Below are 25474 nucleotides of genomic sequence, written 5' to 3'. Positions count from 1 at the left end.
TATTGTCATTCTATATCTTGCCTGTCACTGATGCAACTTATAGAGAACTCATCTCTCCACGCCCACATGCTAACAGAAGATCCAAAAGAGATGCCGGTGGCCCGAAGGGAGCCTTTGATGACCAAGTGTACATAAGATGTCATAAGACTGCCAAGGGGGGTGTCGAATGACTTTCAAGCCAGAAATCAAATAGCAGCAGATTTAGAATCTGTTTTCTCTCAGAGGGTGATGATTAATAAAAATGTCGATTGGATCAACTACATTTACTATAACCAACAGCGTTTTGTAAACTTCACCAGTGACGCCATATCAGGACTGCATGCACAGCTGGCGAAGACTAGTTTAATGACCTTGCAGAACAGAATGGCATTAGAGATGATTTAGCAGAGAAAAGTGGCGTGTGCCAGATGTTTGGGTCTGCGTGCTGTACTTTCATTCCAAATAACACAGCTCCTGATGGATCGGTGACCAGGGCTCTGGAGGGACTGACAGCACTCAGCCAAGAGCTAGCAGACAACTCTGGTGTCACGAATCCATTCACCGACTGGTTGGGAAGTATGCTTGGCCAGTGAAAACATACATTTTTGGCAATCGTAATTATTCTGTGTGCTGTCATCATAGACCGCCTAGTTGTCTGTGGATGGGGGTTCCCCTGCATCCGTGGACCTCTACAGGGGTTTATTGCTTCACCGATGAGCCAGACACCAGTCCAGGCAACCAGTTATGTGACGAGGATGAGGGAGAATTGGAGCTTCTGATGGCCACAGTCTAGATGAGGCCACCAGCGGTGCCATAGCGGAACTTCACAAGCGGTTCCTGACCATCCTCTCGGAGATCCTGAAGGACCTGATAAAGGCCCAGGTGGACTTCTAAAACATCCAGTGAGATGTTGGAAGTTTGGGAAATAGACGGATTGTTTTGGATGAGTATTTGGAGATTAAATTTTTTGTTTAATTGGGTTATAAAGGGATTTTAGGGTGTAAAGATTAAGAAATGTAATTTTGTCACGTGTAAAAGAACAGTCAAGGCTTCTCAGTATGTGTTCTCTAGCCTACAGGCTGTATCCTGATCCTGCCAGCCCCAAGACATGGAAGGCAGTGACTTTCAACGCACTCTATCTTGAAACGAACTGAACAGAAATACTTGAAATGATATCTGTGTGCATGAATTCTTTGCCTCTGTTTAGATAGATAGGGAGCCTCTCCCTGGATTGAGTAGGGGGGAGGTCTCCAGGGACATTTGAATAACTAACTACATTTGAGTAGCTAACTCACAGTGAACTGTGAGTTAGGGGGGAATTGTAAGAAATTTGAGCAAAAAACTGTAGTTAGTAGATATAATAAAAGTGTTTAATAATTCATAATTAATAATTCATAATTAGTCATAATCATAAGGGTTTTGGGAATGCATAATTAAGATAAACATAAAGTGATATAGGATTAAGTAGCTAAAAGTGCATAGGGGAATTTGGCCAATAGAAATTGAGATAGACGGAAGGGGAGGAGTCGTGAATTAATATGTGGGGGGGTTAGAAGTGTTTTTCTGCCTTTTTAGCTTGTGGATCTGCAGGACGGCTGTGTCCTGGGACCAGAGGTAGTTTTTTCCAAAGAGGGTTGATATTGTAATATTTCATAGGAGTATGTACTCCAAGTATAACTGTAATCGTGCTTACATCAGTGGAATTAAATTCCTTATAATTGTAAACCAGTTTTGGTAGCGTTATTATTGCAGCGTGTGTGACGACGGCACAAGGCAGCCGGCCACATGGCTCCGGCCTTCTCTTTGTTATGAGGTAAAAATTCTACCTTAACAAATATATAAATTATATATATATAATTTGGGTCGTGGGTCCCGGCTTGTCATTAAGAGTTGAGAACCACTGATCTAGGATACACTTCAAAATTCTCACCATCACTTACAGAGCACTTCACGGTCAGGCTCCGACTTATGTAGCTGATCTACTTCGCCCCTATTCACCCGCCCGCACTCTCAGGTCAAACGCTCTAGGTCTTCTGTCAGTCCCACGCACACGATTTAAGACCCGTGGTGACCGAGCCTTTGAGGCAGTGGCCCCGAGGCTCTGGAATGCTCTGCCTGCAACTCTATGCCTCGCAGATACTGAGAATACTTTTAAGAACCAGCTCAAAACCCACCTGTTTAGGCTGGCGTTTGAGTAAAAAGTAAACCCATGTCCTAGACCTGCTCTTAAAATATGTTTTACATTTTTATTTAATTTGTTATTATCTTTTTATTTTATTTTTTATTTTTAATTTTTCTCTGTGTATGTAATTTATTGACCCTAGGGTCACATTGTGTTTTTAATGCTTTTAAATGTCTGCTCTGTTAAGCACTTTGTGATGTTATGTCTGTGAAAAGCGCTCTATCAATACAATTCATTCATTCATCTATTTGAGGTTCAAAACGTATTTCTGTCACTTAAATGTTCGACAGTCTATTACTGTAATCCAATGGTAAACCCAACTAAACATTGTGACACCAACGCCTCCACCCCTCCACCCCTCCACCCCTCTTGCTCCATGCAGCTGAATGATGCTGTTATTGTCACTGTGGCCGGCTGCTGCATCTCTGGAGTCCTCGGGAAATGATTATGCTGTTTTATGAGGACAATCAGGAGTTTATATTAGTATGGCCGGCAACGCTCTAGTGCTGACAAATACCAGCTGACAGGCATTGTCCCCTGGATGTGAGCAATAAGACTATTCGGGCTGAAGCAGATAAAATACAGTGTACTGTAAATGGATGAAACTGTGGTACAGGTCAACACAGGTCAACACAGGTAACACAATACAGGTATAGTGCATCGAACTACAACAGAAGAAATCCCTGTATGTGTGTGTGTGTGTGTGCATACTCTGCACATCTGGGGAACCATTCATCCCATCTACTTCACACTTGGCAGGTGTATTGCGTGGGATCCCAGGATGTGCAGTGACGAAGTCGTGCAAGTTAAATATTAACAAACAAGCTAGTGGCGCTCTGCACAGCAGCAGGGGCGGGGCTTCAGGTGCTCTGCAGACTGAGGCGAGGACCTTTACAAGCCACGACTCGTTGACTCCAGTTCACTTTCACTGCTGGATGCTGGTGTTGGCACATACTGAACCATTGACACTTCATTTCTTTCATTTACTTAGGTGAGTTTAGTATACTTAAACACAAAATAACACATATAAACTGATAAATAACCGGAGATATATATTTGGTGTTTATATACTGTTTCATCAGCACTTTTGGGATTTAGAGTGCACACATTTAGTTTACTTTCTTTGTCATCCAAACCCGCTCTGGTTGGCTGTATCATTTACGACAGAAAAATCGTCTCTCGCACTCGCTATTCATATTTTTTAATAAATGTTTTGCAGTTTCAATAACGAAAAACTGCTCGGCATTCGTAAGCTTTCGCAAAAAGATATTTTAGTGACAATTGCAAGTGACAAATAATTGTCCTTTGAATTAAATTCTGCTATTGAGGCTTTCAGGGCCTCTAAAGTGTCAATCAAGGGGTCTCGAACTCCCTGAGACCCCCTCATCAGACCTGCTTAAGAGTGCTCATTGTGAGCCAGACTGCACCATGTTCCTCCTGCATCATGGGTGTCATGTCTCAACCTGCCTCTTAAGTCATGTTTCCTTATCTTGTTGTTCTTTGTTGCGTTACTTCACCTCTCCTCTTGTTTCAGACACCTTCACTTCCTGCCTTTGTGTGATTGTCTTCCCTGCCCCTGATTGGATCCACCTGTGTCTCATCACCCACACCTCCCCAGTGTATCTAAACCCAGTGTCCCCCTGTCTCTGTGCCAGCTCGTCTTCGTCCTCTGTGTCAGGCATTCCATTCTTCATGTTCCTGGTTTTTCTGATCTCTGCCTGTTTTTTCATCGCCCGCGTTGTTGCCTGATCCCTGTCTGGTTTGTTTGCCTGTTCTTACCCGTGTACCGAACCTCATCTGCCGAGGACAGACTGTTTTACCAACACCTCTATCCTGTTGTCTGGGTCGTGCTATTGAGTCCTGTTTTTCTTGTGGTTCCATGAGCTGTAACCCATGGGGGGGAGGGGCAGTGGTTTATAGTTTGATGTTCATTTTGTGAAACAGTGTTTGTGATATTGTGGTTTCATTATCTTTCCCAAGTTAATATGAGGTCGCGCTGTGCCGACATTTATTGTAGTTTGTGTAAACGGTTTGTCTTAGTGTGTCCCCCTGGCTTTGTGAACGGCCTGATCGGGTGCTTTATGTTTCCCCCATGTCCCAGTCAGAATCTCCTCTCTCTTCTCTTGGTGCTTTATGGGCCCACTATTACTGCAAGAAGTATTTTTTTGTCCCCTATTTTCTAAAATAAAACAAGAAACATGTTTTTCCCCCAAACCCACCTGAGCCTCTTTGGTCTACCCACTCAGTCCATGACAGCTGGATACATCACCGTTACGACCGGACTCTTCTTCACTTCCCCGGAGTCAAAAGCTGCCGGTAGCACTTCAGGGGGCCGAACAACCAGCCCGCTCCAAACGGGCACCGTACTACTGCTTCTGAAATTTATTTTACTTTACACAATTTCTGGGTTCCCACTCTTCTAAATAACTCCAGTTCACAGACCTGGACACTAATACTCTATATTTCCCTTGTGGGCTTCTCATAGCTCAAGGAAAACCGATTTCAGGTGACAATTGTCTTTTCCTGTGGCTGGAAAGCTGCAATACTTTATTCCAGTTGGATTTATTCTGTGTGAGATCTTTAGATGGAGATGCCCTTTAAAGCTGCACTCATCAATGTTCTTCATGAACAATAGATTGAATCATCATGTTAAATCACTCATGTGACAGAATGCCATGTCATAGAATCATTATGGTCTCACTCTTGAGTTTCCTTCAGCTCTACTGGGCTTTTTAACGTCGTTTGGTTCACTCTCACCAGCAGTAGGTAACAGCAACCGGTAATATAAAACAGACAAGACAACGCTAGCTAACTATGCACATAGCTATGCCTCCATTAAGATGTTGTGATAGTGCTTTCTCAAGTCAAGTCTGATGTGGGATACTGGAGGCTGCAATGGATGAACCAATGTTGTTCTCCTAGTTGGGCATAGCAAAGCTTTATTTTACCTCAATTTTAAAAAACGTATGGTGTGATGTATTTGCTTTTGAAATGAGGACCGGTGTTGGGCAATGTCATCTTTTTCAAAGTACCTTTTAAAGAACTGACAAAGAACAAAGAACATGTTCAAGCAGCACAGCAACGTATTACTCCCACACCTCGCTCCCACGTCATTCTGTTTACTCTGTGACGAAAAAGGTTCAACTGATGCCTCTAAAAAACATTTCATTCTGATTTCGCAAATTATAACACGATATTAATCCTTCTTTTACTCAAAGAAGATTTCACTTTCATTCCAGTAATTCCCCTTTACAGCCTCATCCAGATAAAGTGATCCAGACTGTTGGGAAGTGCTACTTCCAGCCAGTGATATTCTGTATTGATACATCTACATCATGCTACTGTTGGCACCACCTTTAGTGCTACATGCTAGCTGATCTTGAATGTTTCCGATCACATGTCAGTAACCCGGCGTGGGAGGCACTGTTCCATCCTGAAGACCTCCGTATGCTTCAAACTAACTAGTTTGTACAACTAAACTCCAAAGTGTTCATACCTGACCCCAATGCCCCCCTCAATGACTTCTACTGTCTGCATCCCAAGTGTCACTTTTGCATGATGGTATGAATTGTATTAATGAAGCAAAGCCTTGGAGCTAGTTCAGAAAGGATTCCGCTACTATTGTCATTGCAAGATGTCTCTAACGCAACCTTTCCACGGAGGCAGTGTTGCACAGTACCAACACTACAAAGGCATGCCATTACTTTGCTATTAAAGCAGTACGATAGCTTATTTTATTGGTATTGGTACATTCAAAATGACAGCGTTTTAATAAGAGACGTCGGATATTATACAGCGGGGCTGTGTAATCGTTCTGCTTTCGGGGGCGGCATTGGGATCGGGTTGTTGTCGGAGCAGACGGTTTTACCGTTGCTGCGGGTGGCAACGAGCAGGCTGCAAAAAAATTAACTGTGGATTCCAGGATTTGGTTGGCACTGACCAGAAGGATGGAGTCAACAAATGAAGTAAAAAAGAAGATTGGCAGCCAATGAAGTGCTCGCCAGCCACACAATCCATCGTCTATAACAGCAGAACTCTCTTCAATAAACACAAGGAAAGTAACAATGAGCTCATCATTCATCTGTCCAGGCAAACAGAGAGCATGTGTTAAGGTATTATTTGAACATGGTCCTCAGTAACTTGACATGGATGAAAATAAAAAGTAGTGTGACGGCGACTTTCTGTGGTTCCTGTGGTTTATTCCTGGTTTTAGCATTCCCCCCCTCATCTACTTCTCAAGGAACTTCATCAGAATGTGTTCTGTTCTTTAGTTAATACATTCTTAACTTCCATGTTCCATCATCTATTATTCCATGACATTTTAGGTTTTTGCCGGGGTATCTTCTCAGTATCGGTATCGAGATACTAAAGCAGGGTGTCGTATCAAAGTCGTCATTTTAGGATCATGGCTAAACTAGATGTCGGGGTACGTAGGCCGTGATGCTGCTGCTGCTGCCGCACTGCTCACCTGAAGCTCTGCTGAAACCCGCTGCTACTGCTGCTCACACAGAAGCCTCACTTCCCCTCCAGAATGCCCTACGGGCCAGCTTCCTCAAGGGAGGAAATTATGATCGTCCCCCGACTCCCCGCATTGCTGAGCTCGGTGCGTCCTGAAGGAGACTGACAGAAGGGTCACTCTGCAAATATCAACGCTGTGCGAATCCTACATTCACGTTAGGCTGACATAAATGGTGTGAACGGTCTGCAGAATTGAAAGCAGGTTTCAGGCACTGTTGAGCCAGCAAGTATGCTTTCGTGTAGCAGCATACTGAGGCCTTTACTGTACGTACACTCTTTCTTTAATCTCGTCTGTCTGTTCACCCACGGTGGCTTTCACCACTCATTATTCTGAGTTACTCCGAAACAAATGGGTTAATTTCTTTGTTGTGGTGCTGTGCTGAATCCCTGGACTAACCACTGGTAATCATTCAGATATACAATGCAAAGACTATTTTATATATATTTTATATTATATCACAGTCTCAATAATTGACAGCGCAGTCCGGTTTTGTTGTTAACACTTCAGAGAGTGAATCTTCAAGCACAGCACAAAATGAATAATTATAATAATAATATTATTATTATTATTTATTTTTTTGTTCTTGCCGTCGTCACCGTGACCCAAACATGTCACGACGCATTCGACCTGAACTGTGCTAAAAGAGAATCCAAATATGCTCCATCTCCATGAGGCAACAGGCGAACAGGCGAACTGCTGCATTCAGCATTCCCCACACAATAACAAAATGAATATTTGATTCGGATTGGTGCAGTCACTTCCTGTCTCCTGCAGTGCCCCGAAGAACAAAGCAGTTCTCCTGCCGCCCTCGGACAGTTAGCACTACTTTAAATCGCGCTCCACATCACCACGGTGAGCACAAACACGCTGCAGGAAATACACTTTGACTTGTTAAAGAGTTCCATAAGAAAAGTGGACTCAAAGACAAAAGGAAGGCAAACTTATTTAGTTTCATAAACTTAGTTCAGGAACGGGACCACGCCCAGAACACGGATCATTTCCCCTGCACAAGTATTTAAGCTCAACGCACCTGTTCACTTCCTCTTCGACTCCGTTCTCTCATCCCTCCCCCCAACCCCATTTTTTGTTTTCCTATTTTTTCTCTCTTGCAGGATTACAGGAACGACAGGGGACTCTGCACCACCGGAGCTCCCCAGAGATGGCCCCACTCAACAGTCTCCGTTCCCACCAGCCGCCGGACACCAACTGTCCTCCATCACTTCCCTTCATCCCTCTACCTCTATCCCTACCTCCTTTCATCTCTCTACCTCGATCCCTACCCTACATCCCTTAATCTCTCTACCCCTACCCTACATCCCTCTACCTCTACCCTTACCCTACATCCCTTCATCACTCGACCCCTTCTGCTTCCTAAACCTAACTTTCATTCCATTACGCAATAAAAACTCTCGAAACTTATCCTGTTATTGGTGTGGTCCTTGTTAGTGAAAAAAGTGAATGCAACCAAAAAAAAGTCCCTTTGATGAGATTTCACCTCAGCAGCGACCTGCTCTCTGTTAGCAACAACAATATAAAATCAATAAAAATGCTAAACGGACTCGAGGCAGCAAATTATTTTCTTCTGCTCTCAAAAAAAACAAAAACTATCCTCTGCCAATACTAAAGAGTGGACCCAGTGTTCGTATGAGTCCTTTCAGCTGCTGTTACTGCAGATGTCAAACAGCGGCAGGAGTGCAGCCAGACTCAGAGTGACAGTGATTGAGAGGCGGCATCTGCAGAGAAGGAAGGTCCCGACCTGACTGCCTCCGGGCAGGAGGAAGGAAGCTTTGCTCACACTGGCCTTGAGGCAGCTGATCAGAGTATCTAGACTCATGCAGGAAAGGGGGGGGGGGATTTGGTGTCAAGGCGAGAAAGCAAAAGCACCGTGGCAATATTTCAGATTTAAACCCAATGCTAATGAGGGGATCTGATAACGACAATGAGGCAATGTGGAAACTTTATCTGATGAAGGTGGCAGCACCTGGAGGCAGCACCTCTAATCTACACACACACACCTTCAGGAGCAAGGGCACACCAACGAGAGGCATTCCACCGGGCGGGCGCAGCTGGGATCACAAACATCGCCTATTCCACCAGACGCACCGCGGCGAGGCAGCCGTCTGTGCTGCTCTATTACAAATTTGCACCAGCAGCTCGACCAGAAAAGCCAGACACACATTCCAACGTGTGAGAGCTCTGAATTAAGGTATCGAGCGTCACCGGCAAATATTGTTTCTTCTAAAAATGTCCGGGGTAAACAGTAACACCGGTGTTGTCACAGGTTTATTGGATTTGTTGAAAGAAAAATACACGGCTCTTTGAAGGAGCTCTCAAAGAACCCAAGCAGCAATTAGGATTCTGTTGAGAGAACTAATTCCGCACAAACTTAGCACACAAGGGGAGGCTGGAGTGGAGGATGGAGCTGCGGCAGCAAACGGCGTATATAGGCGTTTGTATTTCGGCAGAGTGGTAGTGAGTAGCAGTGATGGGTGAGGTTATAATTGTCACATTCTACCCCCTAAATAAGATCGGACAGCGGTAGAGAACAGCTCGTTAGCGAGCCGGGCCTTGTGAAGCATGAATGAAGCAGCTAAAGCAAATCAGCGACCCAAAGCGCAACCCTGTGAGTATCGTTAAAACAGTAATGGCTAGCTAATCAAGCACACGTAAAGCTTCAGATATGACAAACCAAAGGACGTTAATATGCTCGCCCAAACACAAAAAAACAGCCTGTGTCTGCCAATGTGGATCATCAATGATTACAAGTAGTATCAGCGGCAAAGAAAAACATGATCAGGGATCTCTGAGTTATATCTGCTCCCTTTATTCTCTTGTGCTGATCCGTGACTACGATCCCAACCGTCAGTTGTATGATCCGTTGCACCAAGACACACGATGTAAATGGCAATGATTTATTGTTGGTAAAAAAGCCACATGTGGCCCCTTTAACATCACAGACAACGCATGCATACCACTTGAATATATATCATGTTTAGATCAATTCAGTTCTGACGCTATTATGTCTTCATTTCTATTGCAGCTCTCGACTGAGGTCTGATGACATAAAAGAGAGCGGGGTAAACTCAGGTGTGTTTTAATAACAGCATGTCAGCTGCAGGGCTCAGGTGTGTAGTTCAGCCAAGTGTCTCTGGGCTCAGAGCCAGAACAGCATGAACTTAGGCCTTTCATTGTTGACAAAAGAGTGCAGTGTATCAGAGTCATGTAAGGTAATGCAAAGGGGGAGGGGGGGCGTCTTCACCTCGTAATGGGCGACCCTCTGGGATTCGGAGATGAGCTGAGCGCTGCACACTTTGCAGTAGCTGTCTGTGAAAAGCCCTTGGTCCACCTCTGTTGACTTCATCTGGAGAAAGAGACAAACACGGACATGGTTACCGCTCCGGACGATGTGAACACAATGTTGACCGGTTAAAACACAAAGAAAAGCCTGCATTTTTATTTATTTCATGAGCAAATGTCAACACGTGTCAGAACACCTGATGTTTGGGTTAGTTGAATCGCTGGCCTGAGAAATGAGGTCAAATCTGCAGGTTTGACCAACAGGACCTCAAAAAAAACAAATAAATGCTAAGAAAAGGAAAATCTGTATCAAAGTTGTGTCTACAAGGTTTATCATCTGCAAAGAAACGAATAAAAAAAGGCCAGCTATCACGCAGCCTGGCTTTGTGAGTCTGCAGGGAGCCGAGGCAAACCGACCGAGATGTAATAGAGCAAGTAAACAATAATCTCATGTGGTACCTTCATCGTTGTCAATCAATATTTCATCACCTCATGCATTTCAGTTCGTGACAGATGCTGAGCAGTAATGAGTCAGAACAAAACATTTCATATCAAACATTGCACGAAAGCTTACAAGCAGAAATCATACTTTAGGATGACGAATAAATAACAATGACGGAACAAAGTTTTGTTTTCCTGGAGAAGTCATCAACGCGTAATGAAGTTGTCGCCGTGCGTCAGAGAATGTTGGGGATTCAGAGAGCGACGGCTGCTGAGAGCTTTCGTTGCCCTTTCTCATCAGACACAGCCGAGCCATCTCTGCGTTCTATTACTAATTCAGCCCCCGCTTCCATCGGGGGGCTCACGTTTCATATTTGGATGCAGTCCGGCTCGACGCAGGCTCATTAGGAAGCAGCGCAGTTGAGAACTGCAGTCGTGTAGGTTTTCAAAAAAAGATATTCTTCGCTGAGAGCAGAGACACATTGGCCGGGAGGAAAGAGCTTTTATAAGATGTTGTTGTGGTCTGTTCTATTTCTCATTAAAAATGAAACTTTGAAATGTTCTTTCACACTAAATGGGACCAAATCATCTTCACAAGCGCACACAGCTGGTAGCTGAGGCAGTGCACAGGAGACACACTGCGACGCGCTTTCATAAATACATAAATGGTGCGTTACGTGGGTCGGTGCCACTTCCAACATGTTTTATGCTAAGAGCTACAGGTGCAATAAAAATTACACAAAGAATAAAATATAGTCTTCAAGTCGAGGACAAATGTGTGAAATCAACGAATTAGAAAAAAAAAATTCTCACTTATATCACTTCAGCACCTTTAAGTGATATCAGTGAATGTGTGACCATCATCATGGCCAAAATGATTGTGACTCACGGTGCTCTCCGGATAATCACCGAAATGTGCTTCAAACTTTAAAAATGTCTCTAAAACATTTCTTTGTGAAGAATGAAATGCTTTTCATCGCACAGATGGGACACAGTACACATCCGTTGTTTTAGTTAACCTATTTGAAAAACAAACACAAAGGTCATTATAAACCATAATGTCCCGCAAAAATAAAGAAGAAATTCATTCATTTATAAAAACAACATTTTCATGATAATTGCTGTATTCTTTTAAATTAGGCTCTATTTTCCACTTCATTATGTCAAATGGTACAGAAAACTATTGAATGAATTGCATCTGTATATATAACTTACCCTTCACTGAAGAAATACAGTAATTATCTTTTTACAGAAATACAGGCATTACAACAAAAATAAAGTCCAACTGGCATTGCGGCATACAGTCAAACTGTGCTATTTTTTGGACCCTTTTGAAGTAAAAAAAAAGAAATACCTGAACAACACTGTGGCACTTTTCTGTCACCAAACAGTACTGCTTTGCCCTGTGGCCTAGAGAGTGAGACGTGCCAAACCTTGGTCCTTTTCGAAACAGATTGAAGTGCAAAAAATGTCTGCATGCTCAAACTCTTCCTGCCTCTGCTCGTTGAGGTGTGAGAATGTGCCCGCTAGCACAAAAACACTCTCTAGGAAGGCTATTTGCAGGTATGCACAGAAGCCTGCGTGCAACCCTGGAAAGGCGAGGCGCTTCTCCTGCGTGACATTTCACCACAGCAACCTGTCCTCACCGGCTTCAATGAATGGAGACGCGTACATCTTAACCTCTGCTCTCACACACCAACAACAACACAAGTGACCACATGTATCTCTCCTTTTGTTCATGACGTGCTCATATATTTTAGTAAAAACTGCAGATGATAAAAATAACTCCTCCCCTTCCCCCTGGGGATGGATAATCTACATCTCATCATCATTTCATCTCCCGCCTTCCTCTGTCCGTGGTGCATTATCTGAAAGGAGTCGATTGTAGTGACAGAGGATTATCACCAACTCTTCAGATGCCCTCAGCTCTAGGTGTTTAAGCGTCCTTCAGGAATTGTAGGAAAGTCAGGGTGAGGACATTTAATGACATCACCAGTGTTGCCAATTAGACAGAACATTGTAGAAGCAAAGATGTTGATCGAAGACTGTCTGTAGAGGCCTCGCTTTCATCTTCAATGTTGGAAGACTGTTCCATCAAAATGATCATCTTCAGTCGATTGGTATGCTATCACAATGTCGCTCTGTGACATAAACCCATGAGCAGATAAAGGAAATAAATAGAAATGTTTGTGTTTATCTCCCTCATATGTCTCAACAATGCATTATTGTGGCGGAAAATAAGTATTTAGTTGCAGCCGTTGTCGAGATATGACCTCTGACCCTAACCTCATTGTTGGTGTAAAGTCAGTAATGGTGGCAGTTTATGCTTGTGTTGCTGCAGAGTGCACAGCTCCGCAAGGACCACAACTGGTTATTAATCAATCTTGCCGTTTTGGCCACCATTTCTATCGGTCCTGATAACATTGTATTTACCAAACGAATGTGTGACAGGGCAGGAACAGTCAGACCAGATAAGCTTAACAAGCGGTCCCCACCGTGGAGTGTTTGAACTGTTCTTTGTTGATCAAAATAGTGGATGGAAATCCACTATTTTGTTTTTGTCTTAGTCCTGTGTCAAATGTCCTCCTTGTTTGTTTTTATCAGCTCGTCCTGTGTTTTTAGTTGACTAAAAGTCAAAGCATCTCATCTTTCATCTTAAGAACACGTAACTATTTCGGTATTGTTTTTAGTCAATGAAAACTTTTGACATTTCTGCCTTCTTTAAGCATCAGATTATATTGAACATTGAAGCCAAAGTGTCACTTTCTCCCATGCCTGGTTGTTGTCAATGTTGACTTAAACTTAAGTAAGTCAGTTAGTCTGAGGCCTCCTGATTGTGCTCATTGTGTGCCGCCACTGTCGTCTTGATGTGACGGGCCCAGGTTACCTCTTTTTTTTCCCAGCAAAAATATGGAGAGATTTATATATTTGTAACTACATTTTGTTATAGTCTTTTTCGTCAACAATTGCATGTTGATTCAGTCGCAGTGAGTGTTTAATGCTGTCGGTCTCGTCATCATCTTATCTTCACCTCATCGGGGAAAAGAAAGTTGTTGACGAACACAATCGGTCTAGTTTTTGTCAGCGAAATTAACACCGGTTGACCGGCTGACACCAGGCGACTCGGTGAGGGCATGTGAGTTAACGTCGTCAGTGAAAATCACTCAACTTTGGATTGCCAGGCCGACCTAGAGCCGTCTGCGGTGCACGGCCACAGAGGAAATGAGCTGGGCGGGGCTAGAGTCTCAGAGCAGTCGTCCCTGACCCGCCGAATTAAATCCGCCGGGCAGACTGCACTGAATCAACCCTTTGTGAAAATATTTTTGGTTTACGTATAGCCTGATCCAATTTGAATTTAAAAAAATCCTGGTTCGGGTACAGCCCTAGCAATGCCGCTGCATTCACAGAACTTAACTGGAACAAGGAAAAAGGATTGATGGCTACAAAAAGATCGGCCCCAGACTGTTCTCTCCATCATTAAACTGTCAGAGAGCCGTAGCACAGAGTACAGTGCTTATGAAGCAGGAAACAGAGGCATTTTAAGGTCACGACTGACACCAGCCCTAAACATCTGTTTCCAACTAAAGGTGTAAGAAAATATCGGTACACTTGAGGATTGAGATATTGTGCTTTGTGATACAGTACTGATTCTGTATTGATTTTTTGTTCATAGTTTACAAGATTCGTGGCAGACAGTTGTTCAGATTGCAAATCATAATTTTTGTGTGTTCTTTGCACAAAGGAATCTAAACATGAAATGAAAAGATTGCGATATATTGCCTTGCTTAATGTATCGCAGTATAACGCGATATATATTTAAATCATAACTGCTGTGTTACGAAAAATGTCTCACAAGTGCACCACTGATTCACAAAAACAGAGCTCAGAGTTCGTCTTCAAACAGGCATACATCTGATTTTCAGTTTATTCCACACTGGATAGGCAACCGCAACCAGGCAGTTCTATGACAAAAAACTAAGACTAAAGCTAAGCCAACTGTTACCTAAAACATCATCACTGGAAAACTCAATGTCATACTTAAATACATGAACATAACTGAGCTACAAATAAATGGAGAAAAAGCAAGAAGGGATTTGCACAACAGAGAAACAACCCTTTTGGGAAAATTTATCAAATGACGCTTTAAAATCAGGATACCACTCCACTGAGTCATCCTAAAGCACTCCTACAACACCACTGTTGGGAACGTAGAGGGGCGTGTTTGGGTTATCAGCATGTAAGAAACTGAATTCTTGACATCAATAGAATTATTAATGTAAGTAACAATTATTAATGATTATTAATAACAACGGGGCACCAAACGATAACCAAACGATAAACTAAGTCAAATAATTAGTGACCAATAATTAGTAATGTCAATAGTCGGGTGCGACTACACATTCGAAGTGACAGTGAAGGTCTAACTTAGACAAAATTGCGGAGGGGGCGGCTGTATGTAATCACGTGTGTGAAAAGGGAGGGGCCTTAAGAACTACAGCTAAAAACTACAAACCAAGATGGCGGAGTCGAGTGACCTACACACAATGGTGGGGCAGATAGCTGGGTGTAATCACGTGTGTTGGCGCATCACGTGTGTAAGGGACAATAGGCGAGAGGTTCACCCACAGTCAGCCTGAGCTCTATGTGTATGTAATGTAGCAGAAGGGAGCATTACCATTCGCAGGGCCTCTGTGTCCCTTTAATTACCAGGCCAATCGCAGTGGGCGGGCATCGCATAAATGCGCCGGGGATCCCCTCTGCTCCCCCCTGACGTCAAACGCGTGTCCCGCTTCCGGTTTGCCGGACATCCGCCGCTGTGCAGACTATCTCTGGGGCTCCCCTCGTCCTGCACAGGTGATTCACCTGCGGAGCTGTCGCTGCCGGTAGCTACGCTACATGCCCTCCTCCCCCCTTCTGGAGCCGACGCACATTGCCTGATCGGGGACTTTTGTTGGGTTCAAGCGGAACGCCGCCAGAGCTGCGGCTACAGCTAACTTGGCATAAATTAAGGACGCTGCTGTTTTGTGTACCGGTGTTTTGTCTATGGGATTCGTGTACTTTGACCGGCGCTGTGTCGCCTAGAGTCTGACGCTGCTGTTATCAGCACTGCGCCCTGTCTTGTGCTGTTGTTAGCAGCACCCTTGTTTTAATGAAAAGCACCTCTTTTTAGCCTGAGCCATTCACTTCGTGTATTCTGACCAACTGATGTGAAGGCCCACTCTGGCCTTTAGTGTGTATAGATTGGGTTACTGATCACCCCCTGTGGCTGATCAGCCAACCCGAACTATTGTTGTTGTTGTTTTCCCTTTTGCTTATTTTTTCCTTTTGTTTGATTTTGTTTTATTTCCTTTCCTGAGAACCAGAGCCTTTTTATAATTGTGTTCTTTGTCCCTGTAGGAGCTGCTAAGCCAAGGTGGTGGGGTTGGTGCTTCCAGGTGGTGGTGTCTCCCTTTGTGTGCTGTGTCGTTTGGTGTGCCCCGGGTTGAGACCCTCACGTGTGGTTGTGTGTGTGAGTGTTGTGTACACGGGTGATCGGGGTGCCTCCTCTTTCGGGATCCTCACCTGCACTGGTCCACCTCACCACTGGTAAGCCGCAGTCCTCCTCGTTTTAAATGTATAAACGGCTCTCTTAGATTTCGTGTATAAACTGTAAACAGTGCATTGTTTAGTAGAATAAAGATAATTTTGTATTGGAACCACGTCTCCTGCTCATTTGTATAATGAACCTGAGTGTCTTTGGGAACCTGATACAGATCAGGGGAAAAGTGAATCTTTAGGTGCAACTCCTAGGGTGACGTTGTTGTGCGCTCTAAGACAGTTTGTCCGCCTCTCGCCACAGTAAGTTACGGAAAACAAGAGACATAAAAGGAGGCAGAGAGAGGAATCAAAGCTCCTGTGTGCTGTGTCGCGTTGTAGTGAGAATGAGGATTGCTGATTGTATCTTACACAAGCTGCCGTTGCCGCGTCGCGAACTGAAGACACTTATGCACGATAGCAGAGTCGATTTAAGGAAATAGAGCAAGACAAAATGAACAAAATGAAATAAAATAATCCCCAAACAAAACGGCGGGGAACGGATCGCGGAACTAATTCGTTCGAGCGGGCAAAGGCCTTAACTCAGAGTGGAACACAGTTGTTTCGACCAGCGAAATGGCACGTGCACGCTGAGAGGAGGGTGGATGAGGCCGATCGGTCCTCGTGAATCTTCTTGGAGACCGGACGAGGGTCCAGAGCGAAGAGACCGATTCTCGCTGCGTTAGCGCTTATAAACGGGTCAGCACAAACAGCGGGGAGCGCTTGCTTGGCCAATGAAGAGTCAGCGTCAGCTGGTGGCCGGAGCTGGAGGGGTGGTCATCTTGGGTTGACCACGGATCTGACCCCAGGTCAGCTTTTGTGAGGAAGGAAAACATGTGAGGAGCTCAGCCAGCCAGGAGGTGGCACCAGACCCCAACACCACTTTCACTTGGTCATTCCTGAATTTAGGAGATAGAGGTCCTTATATAATTCATGACAAAGAGACTTTAATTCAAGCAGTATTAAATAGGCCTGTAAATTATGCAGCAGCTTAGATAGAGCCTTTGCTTTTGACTTGCGAGTCCTGGGAGCCAATGGCTGTCCCTCAGGTAAACCAGGTTTACATACTATAAAACAACAATTTGAATTCATAATGACATGTGGTATTAGGAAGCTAAAGACACTGCAACATGGTTACATTATTCACCTAAATGATTTGAAATAAGCTGCCACATGGCATGAGATAAAAAAAAGAAGATATGACAGTACAGTGAAAAGTCACAGATGACAGCAATGTTACATGCTGGGATAGGAAAGCACTTCCTGTCAGAGCTTGGAAAGAAATGTGGACTTTCAAAAGCAGGGCTCAACATTTACATGGAATGCCTTGTGCAGTTGTCCGATCGGGCGAGCGAAAAATAACTGTGATCTTTATGACGTACGATGTTCAGGATGATCGGCATCAATGCTTTCTAGTCGCCAATCCCTGATGTTACGTTGTGAACCATTGCATTAAGTCGCATATTGGTGCCTTCATGCTCCAAACAGTAAACATTAGCGGTGGGTGAAGATAAATTACAACGTTATCATAAACGTGTTCAAATGTAATCCAGTTGTTTTCAGGACGTGTTTTCACAGAAATATAAAACAGCTATTAGAGATGAATTATGACCTGTTTAACTTCCTAACACGAGCTTAAAGCAGCTTATAATACATAATTACAACTCAAAAATTCGCCCCTCAAAAATGTTTAATCAAAGCAAATATTTATATGAAAATACAATCATTTATTTCCTAATAATTTGAATTGTGTGTTTGTATGCAAATAACTACTATATATATAACAACAATATTTTACTTATTTTTGACTGATTGTCAAAATCCATTCCTTTTTGTTTTTTTAAGATGCAGAAAATGAGCTTGATAGCTTCATTTGTAAAAACAAACTGATTAGAAAGAACAATCTGTACATTGTACGAACGTGTTTCTAATAGTGTGTGATTTGTGTGCTATTCACTGTGCAATGAACCACAGCTAAAGATTACTTATCAGTTTATCTCCAGTCACTCACTTTTGATGATGTTTATTGATGAAACTTCATTTTTTTTCTTTATTTACATTGTCATCATTCAAAACGTTAAACTTGTAATCTAGAACAATCTAAAAAAGTTAAAATCAGTAAAATCATAACATTTAAAAAGTTCAATTGTAAAATTTCAAGAAAGATTCTTTACTTAAAAAAAGGTACAGTATCACTCGACTGTGCTATACTAATAATACTTCTGCATTTTTACAATTTAATAGCATGCATTGTCATGGACTAGCACTACTAGCAACTAACACTCACAATATCAACAAATGCATACATGGATACAATATTGAGCCACATGTACAATAGCATTAAATTCAATATTAACTGCATTCTGTCATTTTGTACTTTGGCTATTCAGTCCTTGCTCAGATAGACTAATGCTAATTAAAACTATAATTAAAATGTCTTTAAAAAAATAATAACCTATTGAGAAATAATGAACCAGACTGCTTCTCGATACCCAGAATAAAGTATCCTTCAACAATGTAGTATAGAGCTGTTTAATGGAGAATGATGATAACACACGCATGATAGTGGTTACTCATAAATCAGAGTTGGTCTTTCATGCCCTATGCAGTACTACAAGTAGTGAAACTGTCTATTAATCATTGCTACTCCACTGATCATTAGTATCAGCTTGATAGAGAAGTGCTGTAAAGCTGTGGCTTTGAGCTACTGTCACAAAGAACTTCTGAAGCGCTCAACGCATTAAAAGTCATAATGAGGTCCTGTTAAAGAAAAGGCTCATAATGTGCATATTTATCTTGAGGCCAGTGTGACGTATTAGTGGCTGTTGGGACTGTGCCTGAAATTATGTAAGTCACATCCAATCTAATTACAGAGCATTTGTGCACACGACGTCCCTCTTTCCTCCCCGGTTGAGGCAAATATGGGCAAGACAGCGAGTGATGGCCGCTCTTCCTCGGCCTCCACTTCACCAGCAGGGCCCACACACCAACGTAGCAGCACCGTCATCCCTACCATAGGTGACGGGAAAGCATTGAGTTTGAAAATGCAGTGCCCCCCCCCCCTGCTGCACCTGAAATGGCGTCAGGTGCAGCAGCTTAGCCCATTAGCTCTGATGGTTGTGTTAGCATTGTTAGCTGTTGGCTCAGCAAATGCCACTAACCGCCACCCTTTTTGGCTCTGCCACCTCCTCGATGACATGTGACATCAGAGGTGAGAACCATGTGCAGACTCCACGGACAGGACACTACGGATCGTAATCCTGCCGCCCACCTCTTTCTTTCAGCGGCACAGTCCAGACCTGTCTCTCTCCATCCCTGCTGAGAGGATAGCCCTTGAGGTGGAAATGGCTGCACTCTTCAAGAGGGAAGCCAGATCAGCGGCCCCTCACCCTGAGGCACGGACTGGGTTTGTCTCCTCATAGTTCCATGTGCCCAAGAAATTGGTGGGTGTCACACCCATTCTGGACCTACAAAAGTACCGTACCTTCATTTTGTGCGGGAAGACAAAGTTTTCAGTACTGCCGCCTCTCATTTGGTTACTCTCTGGCCTAAGAGGACATGCCTCTAGGGCAGCGGTTCCCAAACTTTTTAGGCCGCGCACCCCCTTCTACATCCCGACCGGGTTCGCGCACCCCCCCCCCCCTTAATAAAAAAAAAAAAAAAAGAAGCAACAGAGCCTTTTAAGCCTTCATAGCCGCATAAGAATCGGACCAATGAGAGAACAGTTTGCTCGCGCGTGGCATTTGTTTACAAGATTTAGTCCGCCGTTAAATGTTGCAGTGTGAACACAAACCGAACAAAGGAGCAACTGCAACATTGTATCATATTAATCCCTGAATCAGAACAAACGAACTGAAGGTGTGAAAACGGCCTGAAACACTGCAACAAAGTTTCAATAACTTTCAGTGACACAAGGCGTCACTTTTAAAGAGCAATACGGATGCGAGGACACGCACAGGCTCAGAGGCAGATTATCACATTTCATTTACAATTAATGAGCGACTAATGTAGCCAGGATGTCTTCGGACAAAGCATCGATGCGGCGCGAAACAGTGTTGTTGGACACCGGGATCATGTCCAACTTTTTTGCTTCTTTCTCTCCAATCATACATTCCACCATCTCTCTGGCAGCTGGCAAGCTCACGTCTTCAGTGATTGTGTGCGGTAGCCCCTTTCTCGCTATTCTGTAACCAGATATGAAGCCGTAGTGCGTCATTTATAGACCCAACACATGAATGAGACTGCAGTTGTTTTTGGCTGTTTTGTAACTCCTCCAATTTGGATATAAACAATGTAAGGGGCTTTTGACTTGCACTGGCATGCTTGGTGTTCAGGTGGCGACGTAAATAAGAGCTTCAGACTGTTAGCCAGAACCTCACTGCACACCACGCACTGTGGCTTTGGGGAATCTGCGTTGCCAATCCAAGTGAAGCCCAGACACACATACTTTTCATCATATTTCCTCTTTTTTTCCCAGTCTGCGCCGTCTCATCTTCCTCTGACTCTGGCTCGATTTCTTCTCTCCCCAATAACGCACCTCTCCGTTCCCCTCGCCTCAGATTCCTCTCTCTCTCTCTGTCCCTCTCCTCTTTTACGACTGATAGCTTCAGATGTCCCACCTGACAGTTTTTAAATTAAAATTACATTTTTTTAAATATTTAATATTATTACACCATCAGACCGCCATTACACTTTTCCTCTCGCGCACCCCCTAGAGGCAGCTCGCGCACCCCCAGGGGTGCGCGCACCCCACTTTGGGAATCCCTGCTCTAGGGAATCATGTATGGCACTTTCAGATATGTCTAATTTGCCGCCTCTTGGTCTTCCACTTAAACTTTTGAGAAGTCACATCTCAGGGATATGATTGCGGATTCTATCAACAGTGCTTTCACCAGCACAGTCACACACATTTGGAGTAGGGATGGGAATCAATATTTTATTGATACATTGATTCCATTATCAATTCGTCTTAGCACTAACATGGAGAAGCAGCGTTCAGTTTTTCTGCTCCACATATCTGGAACAAAGTCCCAGAAAGCTGCAGGTCTGCTGAGACCCTCAGCTCATTTAAATCAAGACTGAAGACCTTTCTGTTTTGCTGCTGCCTTTAATTGAACCACGTTCAATTAATATATTAATCAATTTCCTGCATTTCTGCATTTTACTACTGCATTTTACTTCTTACACTGTTTTTTTAATTGTTTTTGAAATCTCCTTTTCTTTTGCCTTATGTTTTGATGCTTTTAATGGTTTTATGTGAAGCACTTTGAATTACATTGTTGTTGAAATGTGCTATACAAATAAACTTGCCTTGCCTTGCCTTGCCTTAGCGGTCCGATTCTTTATCGATTCCCTTTTTGATTACTGCCTAATTGTGGGTGGAAAAGAGTACATACAGAAAAAAAATATCAACAGTCCAAATGTCAGTGTAAACTGTCAATAATTCCAAATGTTATACTTTTACTTTGTTATTGTTATCCATAGTGGTTATTTGCACAGAAACACATGGTGTTAGTAGTTTTAATTATGTATTACAAGCTGCTTAGAACTAGTGTTCAACTAAAGTTCAACATTCTATGTTGCTGTAAATACATCTCATAAAAACTGTTTTATTCAAGTTTCTCTCCAAAAACTATTATTCTTTTTGAACACATTGCGATAACATTATGATTTACCTTCTCCCCAATACTCATTTTTAATGAATAGAGCAGGAATACATCACAATGTATCTCAATGCATAACTGCTGGCTCCATTATTTAGCCAAGCGGGACAGTGCTGCCCACCTTCAGCTAACAGCTGACATTACTCCTGTTTCAGCACAGATTTCTTTTTCACAGTGTAGCATTGTCAGGAAAAAATAGGGTACGTGTCCCCAGGTTTATGAGCACCACACTTTAGAATGTTCTTTTTCCTCTTCACCATGGCTCCAGCCCCAAGCAAACCTTTAATAGACAGAACACTAGTCTTACCACTCACCATATGTCACCAGCTAACCTTCTATCTTAGAACAAAATGAAAAATAATGTTTTTACTGTATGATTCAACGAGACACCCTCGAACAGATGTTGGGAATCTCTTCACTTAAAAAGCCGGCCACAAGTATAGTTTTAGTGATGCTTATGGTACCGGTTACGCACCCTGAAATGTGGTAATATATCATTTTGATGATCTGGCCTGTTTTATTAAATATCCAATCTGGGCCAGTGTGGTCGTACAGTAGTTCCTCTCCGACCACAACTCCATTAAAGTGCTCTCTAAATCACCCTAATGAGCTGTTAACCCTGCTGCTGTTCACAGCTGCTAAAGAATTGATTTGTCCTGGATTTTTCTTCAGTTTTACTGTTCCATAATTGTCAGAATATTGTTCAAGAAGATAGCAGTTAAAAGAAAGCTTTTTGAAGCAGCTCCTGCGATGCAGATGTATCTTTCTAAAACTAGTACATCATCAATTTTTGCAGGGGTGCTTCAGTATAGCAAATGAAAGCATTCAAACAAAATGTGCACTCTTTACAGGCAGTGATGATTCATTTGTCAGAGGTCATGGGCTTCCACATTTTAGTCATCTTCTCAAAAAGTCCTTTCTACACCACCTACAAAATTCTCATTTTGACTGACTTGGCAAGTGAAACAGATGAGTTTTAAACACCCAGCGCAGCAGAAAGAATCAAGCACTGATGTGGTACAATGGCAAGAGTTGTACGTTTTAAATGAATGGTTGCTTTGCTGACCTGTTGCTGACAGTGAATGATGATAAGGAATAAAGTGGGCATCATGCCTCCAATGCAGCTCTCTGAGGCCAGATATTACTGTTAAACCCAGTGTAGGCGAGAATCCTCATGCTGAAACAGATGCCATCTAAAAGTCTCAAACTGCCTGTAGTGCTGAGACAAACACAATCCTGAGTGGAATACAGTGAGATACGCAAGTGAGATTCTGCATAAAACTCCAACTACAGAGCAAGCAACATGCAGTCTTTATAACTATTCATCCCATGGACAATTAAACGTCATTAGCCACACTAGACTGTATAGAAGTAAAGGACACCTATTTTACTGTTTTGCAGTTTGTCATTTTGGCCGTCGCCATGTGGATTTTTGGAGGGTGGAGCTAAGTACAACTGAACGATGAATAAGACAATCTTTACCAAGGTAATCACGTGAGAAGTAGGGACATTTTTTCATAGACTTAAACTATAAATTCGGACTTCTATTTTCAGTCGCCCCCTACTGGCCTTTTTAAAAGAATGAATGTTTTGGGCACTTCCGCATTGGCTTTACACAGACTAAGGTAAGCAACAGGGATGTTATGGTTTCAAGTTTCATGATAAACCACAGTCAAATTCATGACAGTTAGTATAACCATCTCAGATTTGAACTATTATTAAAAAACAGTTTGATTACCGCCAGTGTATTGCAAGCCTGGCGCAATGTTAGCGAGTGTGTGGTCCAGAGAGAGATGAGCTGAGTGTACAAAAGAGAGTACGAAGTAAACAAGTTCCTGTGTCTTGCTTGCCACCTTCTGATTTAAGTACAGATGTACCGATTGCAAATTTATTGGCCCAGTCCGATTTTCTATTGGGAGCGCATGGCTGTTTGAATCGCGTGCCGTTACAGAGCGGGCCAATTGCTTGGACCCTGAAGGTACTGCTTGCAGAGAAACGCTCATCGCTCATTGACTACAGGAAATTGAAGACGAGTTTGGTTGTAACGTTTATATATCCAGCGTCTAGCAGGAAAGGTGAATGCAGCCAATGAGTTGTGGCCTGTGAAGGCCTGCTGAGGACTTCATGTTACTCTCAGGCAACAGAAGCCCTGAAGCCCCGTCGCCGCTGCTGCACACGTCACTGTCTTTTGTTTATTCAGAGTTTATTAATATTGAACGTGCCGCATGTCTAAATTGCATCAACTTCGACGCTGCACATTCTTGGGTGCCAAGCAAATATAGCTCCAGAGTCTGAAGTAAATTGGATAGATGGTTCTTGAGATATGTGGACACACACACACACACACAGATTCCTTGCTTTCTAGTTAGGAGACAGGAAAAGCTGCAGGTGAGGAGCAGCACTCTGACCTCCCTGGGTTCACTATGTCCTGCAAGGTCAATTTAATCTGTTACCTCTATCATCAGCACCATTTTGTCCAGCTGGTGCTCCAGGGCCAGTGAGAGACCCCAACATTGCTGCTGTGGGCCAGCCAGAGGCTGCACACTAACATAGCAGCGACTGTATTTCCTATCCCAGAGGCCTGTGCACTGATCTGACTTCCATTCTGTCCCCCTGTCATTCTACTGATTTGTCTTTGGGGAGGCAAAAGCAAGCCAAATTTGAATGCCATGCCTCGAGGTCAAAACAATCAGCAGTTACTTTGTGTTTGCTGCTAAGTGGCCTATTCCCATGCAGTGTGACCCAAGCGCCGCCCACAGATTTGCTGAGTGAAAACATTAACACGGGCACTGGGCAGACTGCCTGTTCTTCAGTAGTATAATCAGCTTGGTGTTCAGCCATCGCAGACATTTAGGGCAAATGTTGAGTTGATGGGACAATAAAATTGTGACACTGGTCGGCCTAATGAGATTAATTCTTTCCAGTGCCGGCACGACATTGAGCGGAATGATTCAAACTTGAATGATCCACTGTGGAGGAACTATTACAACCTGAATATTACAGCACACACCTGTTGCAAGAGACTGCACATGCAGTAGCGCTTAGATCGTACCCACTACAGTGAGCTATTATACTCTTTCTGTGGCTCACTAAGTCTCATTCACAAAGCACTTGACCAAAAGGTGAAGTGTGTAGATCCATATATTGAGTCCGTCTAAAATGAAATAAAAGACTCTGTTGGTGCAGCAGAAGCCAATCGGGGAATACAAAATATTATATTTTCTCTTGTAGCGTAAAATACAACCACTAAACTGTCCAGTTAAGTCTTTGTCGCGTTACTTTACTTAAAGGTCATCGGGTTATCTATGACTTGTATTGCCCACTTTTGGTGATCAGTAAATGCCTCCATTCTAACAATAGTAGGATGAGAGGCAGTTTACATGTCATGGGGAGCAGTAGCCTAAACGGTAGAACAATCTGGTTGATGGATGGTCTGTTGAATCTTGTAAATTCAAAGGGAAAATCTACGATGCCAGTTGATGGCATGGGCTTCATAGATTTACCAGGAGGGTTTAATGAAAGACACCATTGAGTCGCATTATGGAAAGTATGATAAGTATGCTCACAGTATCTACTAGAGAGCATCTAGCAACAGAATCACACCAGCAGTGGCTAGCAGCATAAAGGGGGGGAGCATTTACAAAGAAAATATATTTAACATGGTTCACTCCCATCTGGGTGATACCTAATCCACTTGATCTGCACCGATACCAGCCCAGTTATCAGAATAGTACATCATTTCGAGGAGATAACAGTATGATTCCTGTGGCAGAATCCAAATGTCTGGACCCCCCCTTCCCTGTAGCCAACGAGACCAGA

At 43.2% G+C, this 25474-nt stretch overlaps 1 protein-coding gene across 1 annotated transcript in view; it reads right to left on the bottom strand.

The window, feature by feature from the left end:
• LOC306778792 (zinc finger matrin-type protein 4-like) overlaps positions 1-25474 on the bottom strand; it is a gene marked incomplete at both ends in the record, with an annotated part of 113682 nt that overhangs the window by 85110 nt on the left and 3098 nt on the right. The window contains 1 exon segment of the mRNA XM_079270466.1: positions 9940-10041. Coding sequence (XP_079126592.1) covers positions 9940-10041 — 102 coding nt within the window.

Source organism: Melanostigma gelatinosum (assembly GCF_949748355.1).
Source record: "Melanostigma gelatinosum genome assembly, chromosome: 6".
In the NCBI taxonomy this organism is placed as follows: Eukaryota; Metazoa; Chordata; class Actinopteri; order Perciformes; family Zoarcidae; genus Melanostigma; species Melanostigma gelatinosum.
The sequence above is the reverse complement of the archived record's forward strand: the minus strand, read 5'-3'. Positions and strand labels throughout refer to the sequence as shown.